The 11499-nt window shown below is 58.1% G+C and overlaps 1 protein-coding gene across 1 annotated transcript in view; it reads left to right on the top strand.

Moving 5' to 3' along the window:
• Window positions 1-5492, top strand: part of ARHGEF10L (Rho guanine nucleotide exchange factor 10 like) — a 39549-nt gene extending 34057 nt beyond the window's left edge. The window contains exons 6-7 of the mRNA XM_008048259.1: window positions 3183-3305; window positions 4492-5492. Of these exons, the coding sequence (XP_008046450.1) occupies window positions 3183-3305; window positions 4492-5027 (659 nt within the window). The 3' untranslated portion in view covers window positions 5028-5492. The remainder of the gene's footprint in view (window positions 1-3182; window positions 3306-4491) is intronic.
• The last annotated feature ends 6007 nt before the right edge of the window (window positions 5493-11499 follow it).

The following is an 11499-nucleotide window of genomic DNA, read 5'->3' as shown; positions in this document are numbered from 1 at the left end:
TGCCCCATCCCCTCTCCTGATCTCCCCTTCCCTCCGGTCATCTCAAATTTGCCTCCTGTCCCAGAGCTGCTCCACAGACTGACTACACTCGTTCTCATCACAGGGCCTTTGCACGTGCCGTCTCCTGGCCTTGGCACAGGTCTCAGTGTGGCTGCCTCCTCCTGGCCACCCAGATTCCACAGCCTCGCACCCGTTTCCCCCTCCCTCCAGGAAACCTCCCACCCGCTCTCGGCCCTGTGGCCCCATTTCAATCCTCTGTCAGTGTTTGTGCTCCTTGCTTCTGTCTGCGTGTCCTGTTTCCCCTCTCTAGGACGGCTAATACAGTGGCCGTGATTAAAATGAAAGAAGATTAAAACTTTAGTCCGTCAGTCCCACGAGCTGCATTACAAGTGCTCGGTGGCCACCTGTGGCTGACGGCTACCGAGCTGGACAGCCTGGTGGGGAGCACGCCCATCATCACAGAAGGTTCTAGAGTGTCTGCTCCTCAAGACGGGGACTCTGTGTGCGCAGTCCCAGCCCTGTCCTCAGCACCAAGTGTGGGGTCGGGCACGTGTCTGGGATGTTGACGGATTGGTGCCAGTATGGGACACTACGTTGGGCAGTGCGATGTGTACCCCAAGATGATAACTTTCCTTTTGGGGTGAAGGAGCCACACCGTTTTCCTCTGAGACTGCTGCAGAGGAAGCACATACAAGGGAGACCCCCAAAACCCCAGAATTGTCTTTTGAAGGGTGGGCCCCTTGCCATGCACGCCTCCCTGGTAGGTGAGTGTTGTAGAAACCCTTCGGCATCGGTGTGCCAGCTAGCGTTGTTGTGAGAGACTGCGTTCGGTTTCCATGAATTCTTTTTGGAGATTTTTTTCAGCACATTTGCCCATTTCATGATGGGTGAGTTGCGAGCACACCTGCCCCCACCTTGCTGAGGGCTCAGCCGTTTTTGGCCAAAAACAGCGTAACTCACACACCCCACCCTCCCTATTCATCCAATCTCACTCGGATGAAAAAAGTCCTCAAAGGGAAACGTTGATGTGGAAGAGGTGAAGCCAAAAACGGCAGAAGCCCTAAAAGGCATCAAAATGGACGGGTTCAAAAACTGTCTTGAGCAGCAGGAAAACGTCTCAATAGGTGTGTTGCATCATGCAGAGAGTACTTTGAAGGGCATGGAAATTTAAGCATGTAAGAATAAATGCGCACTTTTTAATAAATAAATTTTGGGTTTTTGGGACCCCACCCATACACCTACATGTGTGGAGCTGAAGCGGTTTGCTCAAGGGCAGACAGGCAGCAGGTGCAGCAGGTGCACCAGGCTGTCGTGAGCAGCAGACTTCAGCTCAGCCCAAACCCCTGCACACCCAGGCCAGGGCCTCTCTGGATCGTAAGCTCCTCATTTGGAAAATGGGAACAGAATCCTGTCTTGTGTACGTCTCAGCTGTTGCAAGGCTCGTGTCTGATCAGAGCAGGTTGACGAGTGCTGTGGAGACGCCAAAGCAGCCCATAGACCAGCAGCGTCTGGGTCACCCGGGAACCTTCTAGAATGCAGGCTCTCCCTAGGGGTGGATCTCTCCGTCTGGGTGGTGGTAAGCCTCCCCCGTGATGCCAATGTGCACCTCATTTTAAATATGTCATGACATCACTGTTGCCATGACACGTGGCATAAATTTCAATTTCTGTTGAGGAGGGAAAGAAGGGGACAGCCCTTGGGAGCCACGTGAAGCCCCTGGGAACCAAGCAGGGCTGGTCAGCCTGTGTGTGAGATGGCAGGTCCGTCCCTGAGCCGGCAGCCTGTGCCCCGCCCCTCTCAGCCCAGCCGCGGCCGGCCTCCTGCCTCCTCCACTCCCTGCCTCCTCCTGGCACCCATTCCCGTTGATGAGAATGATTAACTCCAGGACAGCAGCAGCAAGCCCAGGAGCTAGAGCCTGTTGCTGTGAGCCGTGTGCTGGGCGCTGGGCTCATCGTTTTACATTAATTGACTCATTTGACTCTCAGGACAGGGCTATGAAGTGCAGTTGCGTGTCGCTTAACGACCGGGATATGTTCTGAGAAAGGTGTCCTTCGGCGGTTTCATCATGTGAACGTCATGGCGTGAACTCACACAGACGTAGAGCCTGTTGCTTCCAGGCTGCAGCCCTGCACAGCATGTGATGGCATGGAGTACTGTAGGCAACCAGGACAAAATATTGTGCATCTAAACACAAAAAAGTTCCAGTAAAAATACAGCATTATAATTTTATGGGCCCACCGTCACACATGCGGCCTGTCATTGACCAAAAGGTTGTTAATGCGTCCGGTAACTGTCTTGCTATCGTCCCTTTTTACGAGTGAGGACGCCGTGGCACAGAGAGGTTTGCGACTGCCCCGGGTCACGTAGCCCGAGAGTAGCAGAGTGGCATCTGAACCATGTACCTGGCCCCAGAGCGCCCATCCTCGGCCACTGAACTGGGCAGCACACAGGGTGTCTCCTCTCTGTGAGGATGGGGGACCCCACTGCCCTCCCTGACGTGGCTGTCCTCGCTAAGATGAAGAGACAGCACTAAGGGGATTGCCAGGAAGGAAGGAAGCTGGACCGATGTCAAAAGCATGCTTATGCCTACAGCATGGTGTCTGGCTCACTCTCAGGCCTGCAGGGCGTGCTGTGGCCTCACTGGAAGTGTCCGCCTGGGCAGGCCCCAGCCTCAGCCAGGACTCACAGCGGGGCCGAGCTGACTGCCACCGAAGCTGCTCCTGGGGCCCACCCGCCCCTCCACCCCTCCACCCCTCCACCCCTCCACCCCTCCACCCCTCCCTCCATCCCTCCACCCCTCCCCGCGTCCCATCTCGCTAACATGGATTGGAGACGTGCCCCTCCCACATCTCCCCTGACCTCACTGACCCCCGGCTGGTTGGGTCCCTGCCTGGGCTGCCCTGGGTCAACCCTTTGTGCGATGATGTATTGAGAACTCACACGACCCCATGGTGTCACCCCATCGCTGCCCCACTTCACACAGGAAGAAACTGAGGCTGGGTAGGGGGAGTGATCAGTCTCCAACCCCAGCTGGGGCAACCCCACAACACTGTCTTACCCACAGCACCATCTAGCTTCTTGCTGGTCCCTGGGAGGGACCGTGCCACGACCTCCCCCTGTGTGGTGCCCAGAGCCCACTGCAGCCTCTAGAGGGGCAGCTCATCTGTTCTCTCCTTCTGCAGGCCAGAAGCACCTGTGTGTCACCAGCCTCCTGATTTGCCAGGGTCTGCTCTGGGTGGGCACTGACCAGGGTGTCATCGTCCTGCTGCCCGTGCCTCGACTGGAAGGCATCCCCAAGATCACAGGTGAGGTCTGGGGGCTGGTCTTGGCAAGGGCCTGGAGCTCAGCTGCGGGTGGTGGGCGGGGCTTGGTGGGGAGGGTGAATGGTGCCCAGGGGCTCAAGCTTTCTTCAGGTATGGAGGTGGGGTCCCATCTCCAGCTTTCTTTCATTGCGGGTGGCACGGTGGCACTAGATCATCCCAGGCCTAAGTCTCTCACTTCCTTTCTGAGTCTCAGTTTCCCATTCTGGCAGGCAACTGGGCACAAAAGTGGCTTGAGAATTGGCTGAGACCTCCAACTAACCACAGAGGCTCCTCTGTGCCCCTTCTGATCCCCCTCACAGCGGTTTCAAAGTGTCCCAGCTCCAGAGGCAGAAATAACAGGGCTCCTGGGTCGGGTCTGACCGCTTCCTGCAGGCCACATGCAGATTGATGGCATGGAGGAAGGTCTGCTCTGACCTGTGTCACTGGGGCCCAGGAGCACAAGGGCAGGGTCAGGGAGGACCCCTGACACTTGGGTACCTGGATCCCTGGGCCCTTTTCTGCCTTGGCCCCAAGAATGACAGTGGTCTCTTCCAGCCTGAGAGCAGGACTGAGAGGAAGCCAGTTCCATCCAGATCTTGAGCACTTCTGCTAAAAAGACTAGCTTCAGCACGATTTCCTGTTTTCATGATTTCATCAGCCAGGGCATTCATCTGAGAGGCATTTATGGAGGAACTGTCTCCAGGCAGGGCCCTGGCACGCAGGGACCCTCAAAGAACTGATGGTGTCCTGGGAGCAGGTGTAGTGTGGGTGGCCAGTGCTGTGATGAGGGTGCTCCAGGGGCTGGGGGCAGGAGGCAGGGCGAGCAACCCTCCTTGCGTGAATCCAGGAGGGATTTACCATGGGGACGTGGGCTGGGCCTCCGAGGAGGAGCTGCAGGGTCAGCAGACGAGAAAGGCTTTGGGCAGAGGCTCTGATAGGAACAGAAATTGTCAGGGAGTTTGACACTGAGGTTCCCCCAGGTGGTGTATACAGTGGCTTCTGCTCTTCTCCAAGAAAGGAGCCTGGGAACCTGGGACCACCAGATCCACAACCTTTGGGGGAGGTGCCAACATGGGTTGCAGTCACTCCCACTCCCCCAGAAAATCCCCACAGAAAGCTCTCCTGCAGAGATGTGTGGGTGTCTCCCTTAATGCTCTGGGCCTCCGGGCCCCTTCTCCCCTCCTCGCAGGGAAAGGCATGGTCTCACTCAATGGGCACTGCGGGCCTGTGGCCTTCCTGGCCGTGGCTACCAGCATCTTGGCCCCCGACATCCTGCGGAGTGACCAGGAGGAGGCGGAGGGGCCCCGGGCCGAGGAGGACAAGCCAGACGGGCAGGCCCATGAGTCTGTGTCCACACCCGACAGCCACGTGGGCCGTGAGCTGACCCGCAAGAAGGGCATCCTCCTGCAGTACCGCCTGCGCTCCACGGCCCACCTCCCAGGCCCACTGCTCTCCATGCGCGAGCCGGCGCCCGCCGACGGCTCGGCCCTGGAGCACAGCGAGGAAGACGGCTCTATCTACGAGATGGCCGACGACCCCGACGTCTGGGTGCGCAGCCGGCCCTGCGCCCGCGACACCCACCGCAAGGAGATCTGCTCTGTGGCCATCATCTCCGGCGGCCAGGGCTACCGCAACTTCGGTGGTGCCCAGGGCAGCTGGAGGCCGGCCCCATGTGGGGAGACGGACAGCACCCTCCTCATCTGGCAGGTGCCCCTGACGCTATAGCCACCGCCCGGCTGGGAGCGCTGGGTGGAGTCCCCCTCTGGGGATCTGCACGGGCTGGCGGCCAGCCCGGATTCTTCAGGAAGGACTTGGGCAGAGCAAAGGCAAACCTCTTCTTTAAAAAAAAATTTTTTTCAGAATGTTTTGGGGAGGGGTTTTAGGACTTGGGAGAGGGAGGACACATCTGGAGGACATGGTGGCCTTCTTTCTAAAAGCAAAAAACAAAACAAAACACAGAACCTCACAACTGCCCAGCAAGCCCAGTACCACTTGTCCGGCCTGAGGGGCTCAGGGCAGTAGCTGTGCGTCTCTCCGGGAAGGGCGTGTGCGTGTGTGTGCTAGCGTGTGTGGGCTGGCGTGTGAATATCTATAAATACGTATATATGGTGTATATTATATGTGTATAAATAGAGTCTGTACATATTGGAGCTCTGGGGGATGCTAGAATAAAAGGCGAGAGTCACGTCAGCCCTCGGGCTGAGGTTTTGTTGTTTTGAGACCTGATGGGGACAGACAGGGTCAGCCGCAGTTTACTCGGGGCCTGGGAGCCCCTCTGCTCTCAGCGGGAGGATTTAGGCTCTGCGAGAGGGCCAAGCCACTGCAGGAATTGGCTCTCGAACCTCTCGGTCCAATTCGGTTGCCCTTAGGCCCAGGTGGCTAGTTAATTTTTAAATCCATTAAAATTAAATTAAGCATTCAGTCCCTCAGTCACCCTAGCTGCGTTTCAGGTGTGGCTTGAGGGGCCGCACGGGGTGAGAGGCGACAGGTGAGACACACAGATATGACTGTTCGCGTCATCGCGGGACATTTGCTTCTGCTTCGGAAGGGCTCTGGGAGATTCTTTTCTGAATATTTTTTGCCAAAAAGGCTGGGCCACCCTGCTCTGGACTGGCATGGAGGCAGAAGGCCTCGGTCTAACGGCAAAGCCAGGGAGGGCAGGGAAACAGAAGGACTCCAGCAGGCTGGCAGTCTGTGCATCTGGGGGTCCCAAGGCTGGGGGGTCTGAGGGAAGACCAGGTGAATTCCAGAGAGGCCTGTAAGCAGTGGGAGCAGAGTCCAGGCTGAACGCGGGATTGATGGTGGGGAGGGAGACTTGCCTGTGGCCCTGGCTTCTCCCTTCTGGCTAAATCCCTCAGACTTCTAGAGCTAACTGCAGGGGGAAAAGAAACAAAGCCGCCGCCCAAAAGGGGAGTGTCTCCTCCTCTTTCCCACCCCTGGCCTCTCTGTCATCTGTCCGTGTCTCTCCACCCACCACTCACTCACCCACTGATGCATGCACTGAGGCCTTTTGTCAGAAGCTCTGGGAATCCAGTGGAAAAGCCACCAAGGAGTGGACATTCCATGGGTTCTGACGGCCTTCTAAGATCTTACCCACTAGGGAACCGCTTGGGGCCCAGCTGTCAGCTGGGCACTGCGCTTGTCACTGGGGCCGTGGAGGTAGATGAGAAGCAGCTGTCTGTGTGCACAGGAAGTGCGTGGTCGGAGGGGAGGACAGGAAAAATAGCAGCGAGTCGGGGCTTGGGGAGGGGACAGAGGAACAGCCCACGCACAGCTGGCGGGTGAGCAGAGGTGGGCTTATTCCCAGAGGCCAGGTGTCCCGTGTGCGTCCCCAGGAAGGGGAGAGAAGAGGCTGTGCCCAGAGGAACCAGGACCCCTGCGGGCCTGGCTCCCACACTGACTACAGCTCAGATGCATCCCATCTTCTCTGGGCCTCAGTTTCCCATTTTGTACCAAAAGAAGAACCATCGCAGCCCTGGGCCCCTCTCATGGGAGACGGTAAGCGTCTTGTTTCCATTTTTAATGCTCAAGTTGGTCATCAAATGCCCCATCTTGACAGGTCGCCCAGTGGGTACATTTATACTATTAATCAAATGTCACCCCAAATATTTCTGGGACAGCGGCCGGTGAGCCGAGACTGCTTGGGATGAGGAGGAACAATCCTGGACTCTGGGGTCTGACAGGACTCGGGTCAAGTCTGGCCCCGCCAAAGCCCTGCTGTGTGGCTCCCAGCACCCTCCTCGATGTCCTCATCTCTGGAACCGAGAAGATGGTGTCATACACAGTTGCTGGGGGCTCGTGGTCTGGCCACGGGAGGCACCCAGAACAGGCTCCAACGGTGTTTTTGTGACAATTCTTTACATGCTTGCTCCTAACGATTTGAAGCAGACTGTTCTTAAGAAGCCTCCCCTGCCGGGGAGGGCTTGGCACCTGAGAGCTCTGTGGACCTGTTAGATCCTCAACCTACAGATGGCTCTGCTGAAGGGGACTCGGGAGACCTTAGGGCCCGTGGAATCCCGGCACTGAGAAAATGACTGACTTTGCTACTCTAGTGAAATGATCATATCAGTCAACAGCTCGTCTCCGAGCCTCTGACAACAGAGCGGGGGTGGACAGGGGCACCACACATGGCTCCCCAGACGCACCGGGGACGTGTCTGGCATGTGAGAGGAGGCCCGGCTTCCGATATTGATAAGCGTCATCATACCTATAGCGCTCGTTGGATCCCACATGGCTCCTTGAGTAGCTGCCTTGGTTCATCTCATTTTGTAGGTGCGGGGTCTGGGGCTTGGGGAATGTGAGTCACTTGTTCAGGAAGCTTCAGGACCCAAAGTCAGGCCCAGGACCGAGGTCTGTCTGCCTCCGAGACAGACCCTTGACCGCCAGGCTACGCCGCCTCCAAGAGCAAAACCTTGTAGACAAGTTAGAGACTAGGGAGCAACTGCGCTTTGCCCACTTTCTAGTTGTGTGACATCGGGCAGATGCTGTGATCTCTCTGAGTCTCAGGGAGGGGGTGATAACAGCCCCTGCCACGGGAACTGTCATTTCGTCAGTATTTACCGGACACCTGCTCTGTGGTTTCAGGTAGGTCCTGGGTGGTGTGGTGAACAAGACGAAACCTGCAGGCACCCACCCTCCATTCTTCTGGCAGAAGGGGAATCACTTGAGGGTTTTGAGCAGAAGAATGACACCACTGGTCTTCTGTTTTCATTTTTTCATTTTTATTTTTTTCGAGTCAGGGATCTCGCTCTGTCGCCTGGGCTGGAGTGCAGTGGCACGATCACGACTCACCGCAGCCTTGACCTCCTGGGCTCCAGTGATCCTCCTGCCTCAGCCTCCTGAGTAGCTGGGACTATAGCCATGCACAGCCGTGCACAGCTAATTTTTAATTTTTTTTTTTCAGAGACGAGGTCTCGCTGTGTTGCTCAAGCAGGTCACAAACTCTGGGGCTCCAGCGATCCTCCTGCCTCAACCTACAAAGTGCTGGGATTACAGGGCACCGTGCCTGGCCTAGTCTGTTTTCAGGCCATCGCTTTTGGCTATCAAATTAAGAATAGCCCGTGGGGGTAGGGGCAGAAGTGTGGGGCCCAGGATCCTCCCACCCCCACATTGTGAGCTATCTGGAATCCTCTAGGTGCTGGGGTCAGGGTGGGCATCAGTGGGGAGGGATCAGATTCCTGATGGATTCTGATGTTCTCGAGCCTGCAGGGTTTACAGATGAATGGGTTGGGAGGGAAAGAGAGGTGTCAAGCCTGCCCCTAGGGGTCTGGCCTGAGTGGGAGGACAGAACTGCCAGCTCCCGAGGCAGGGTGGTTGGGGACGGGCAACTTTTCCGTGGGAAGACCGGGAATGGGGTTTTGGGCCTCTACACATGCGCTGTAGGGGGATAGGTAAAGGTGTGAGTTTGGAGGTTGGCAGAGAGGACAGGGCCTGGATGAGCCTTTCCAGGGGCAGAGTCAGGGCGGTCACCGAGGAGGTGAGCAGTGAGTCCAGGGAAGGCTGGCCTCAGGAGGGCGGAGGCTGAGCAGGAAGCGCCAGTGAGGCTGAGGAGGTGGCCCCGGATGAAGGGGGAGGACCAGGAGAGCACGGCCCTGGAAGCCCTGGAGAGGGCTCAAAGGAGAGAGAGGGCTCAAAGGAGAGAGAGTGATCTGCGTGGAATGATCCTGAGAGTGAGAGGAGACCTGAGACCGACCTTGGATTTAGCCACATGGAGGCTGTCTGTGACCTTGGCCTTGGCCAGGCGTTTGGGCAGAGTGGAGGGGAGAAAGCCTGGAGGCACAGGTGGGAGATGAAAGCATCCGAGCAGGGGTCCTGAGGGGAGAGCATCTGAACAGCAGGGGTCCTGGGGCGGAGAGCATTTAAGCAGTAGGGGTGGGGGAGGAGTATCCCAGCCGTGGGGGCTCTGGGCGGGGAGAACATCTGAGCAGCAGGGGTCCTGGGGGGGAGAACATCCGAGCAGCAGGGGTCCTTGAGGGGAAAGCGTCCGAGCAGTGGGGGTCCTGTGGGTTCTGGGGCCCCAGTGGTCAGGGTGGGTGGGGGGCGCTGCCGATGGCCCAGCCACGCAGGCCCCGGCTCAGCTCGGCCCACGTGTCTTCTTCCCCTTGCCCTCGCCCTCGCGGGAACGCTGCCTTCTCTACCTCAGGTGCAGGCATGGACTTCAGATAAGGCCCGTGGTCCTGAGGCAGCCGGGAGCCAGCCCTGTCTCCCTGTGGGACTCGGCACAGCTGCTGACGGGAGAATCTCAGGATGGTGGCACGTCGCCTCTACCGCCACCCTTGGGTGCCCCAGCCTCTGTCACCCCTCAGCCGGGTGGCCACCGAGGGTCTCTTCCCACCCCTGTGCTCAGGCCCGGGAGCACCAAGGCCCTGCACCCCCACCCTTCGGGGAGGTGAGGCTTGTCCCCGGAACATCCCTGGTCTTGGACTCCAAGGTTAGAGGGAGGAGGCTGAGGCTGGCTGGCTGGCCTCACCCAGCATCCGGGCAGCCTCCAGCCTGGGAGCTCACCTGCCCTTTCAGACACAGCTGCTGCCTATGGTGGGGAGACCTGCAGTCCCCCTGGGGTCACAGAGGGGCCCTCTGGCTGTGTTCATTAACTGAGCTCATTTTAGTCTGGAGACCCCAGAGTGGAAAACCTTTGTTCTTAAAGATGACAAAGCCATTTAAGGGCTTAAGCTGCTTCTCTAGGGCTGATGCCGTCTATGTGGGACAAATGGACAATTCCCAGGTGACCCTCCTTCCCTTCCCTCTGTCTCCTACCTGGCATCTGAGTCCGGGGACATTCACAGGACACAGCGGTAGCAGGGTCCAGGCATCGGCACGGTGGCAGGGGCGGGATGGTCTGTGTCCTCTGCCCTGGCCCCTTGCTGTGGCCCCAAGACATCCTGCCATGGTGGTCTCTCCCATCCTTGGGTGCCACCCGTGAGCCTCAGCCCCACCTCTGGTCCCGGGCCCCTCACCTTCTGGCCTCTCAGCCCCACCTTGGGTTTCCCCGGGGCCCACGCGCTCCAAGCCCCTCCACACCCCTGGGCACTCACAGACACAGGAGCCCGACCCCCCACTGCCGTGCTGTCCCCAGTGCTCTCCCATCCTAGGGAAATGTCAGGGACACAGACCCCTGCCCACAGGCTCTCCAGACCCCTCTAGCCTGTCTGACTTCCTCCCGGCTGCTCAGGCCCGGGAGTGGCAGAGGGCCCCTCCGGGAGCGCCGGCGTGGCCAACCTCAGGCTGTCCCTCCCGCCATCTGGTTCTGACTCGCTGCTTGAAGGGGGCCTCCCTGTCGGGGCCTGGGGAGTCCTACGCGCAGGCATTGGACTCTGCTGTGCTCCGGAGCGGACAGCAAGGTCTAAGATGAGGATTTTGACTCCAGTTGTCCGTTAGGTGAGGCCGGGAACCCTGATAGGGATATGAGAGACAGGGAAGGGCAGGCAGGCAGAGCGGGGCCCAGTATTGAGCAGGTGGCCAGGGCAGAGCTGCTTCCTCCTCTCCCACCAGCCGAGTCTCGTTGAGGTGGTCCATGGAGGTTGGCTCTGGTGGAGCGTCCCGGCACACCCGCCGCCCAGTGCCCAATGCCGCGGTGAGTGCCCAGAGCCTGCCAGGCTGATATCATTTAACATGCCTGTCTGCCTCCACAAAGCCAGACTTTCGAGAGATAATCTTGCTATAGACACAAAACTGGCTCATTTGGAGCTCAAAGCTGGTTGTTTGTTCCAGGTCAGACCGCTCCGTCTCCACTTGGGCTGCTGTACCCAATACCACTCACCGGGCGCTTAAACAATGCACGTTTACTCCTGACAGTTCTGCAGGGTGGAAGCCCGGGAGCAGGAAACTGGCAGAGTTAGGATCTGGGGAGGGTCCTCTCTTGACTGGCAGGTGGTCGCCTTCTCGCATGTCCTCACGTGGCAGAGTGCAAGCTCTGGCCCATCTCCCTCTTCCTGTGGGTAGTAACCCCATCAGAGGACTCCATCCTGAGATCTCATTACTTCCCAAAGGCCCCACCTCCAAATGGCATCACATTGGGGGTTAGGACATCAACACATGACTTTGTGGGGACACAAACATTTATCTCCCTACGTGCCACACCCTACAATATGCACTAAATGGCACTGACTCAGTTGGAGGGGGAGGGCATTAGCCCAAGATTTATAGGGGATAACAGTCAACCTCAGGTTTGTATCTCAAACACTCCATTCCACGACAC

Source organism: Carlito syrichta, unplaced genomic scaffold (genome assembly GCF_000164805.1).
Source record: "Carlito syrichta isolate Samal-C Ts95f unplaced genomic scaffold, Tarsius_syrichta-2.0.1 Scaffold123289, whole genome shotgun sequence".
NCBI classification, from domain to species: Eukaryota; Metazoa; Chordata; class Mammalia; order Primates; family Tarsiidae; genus Carlito; species Carlito syrichta.
Note: the sequence above shows the minus strand (reverse complement) of the source record. Positions and strands in the feature narration are given on the sequence as shown.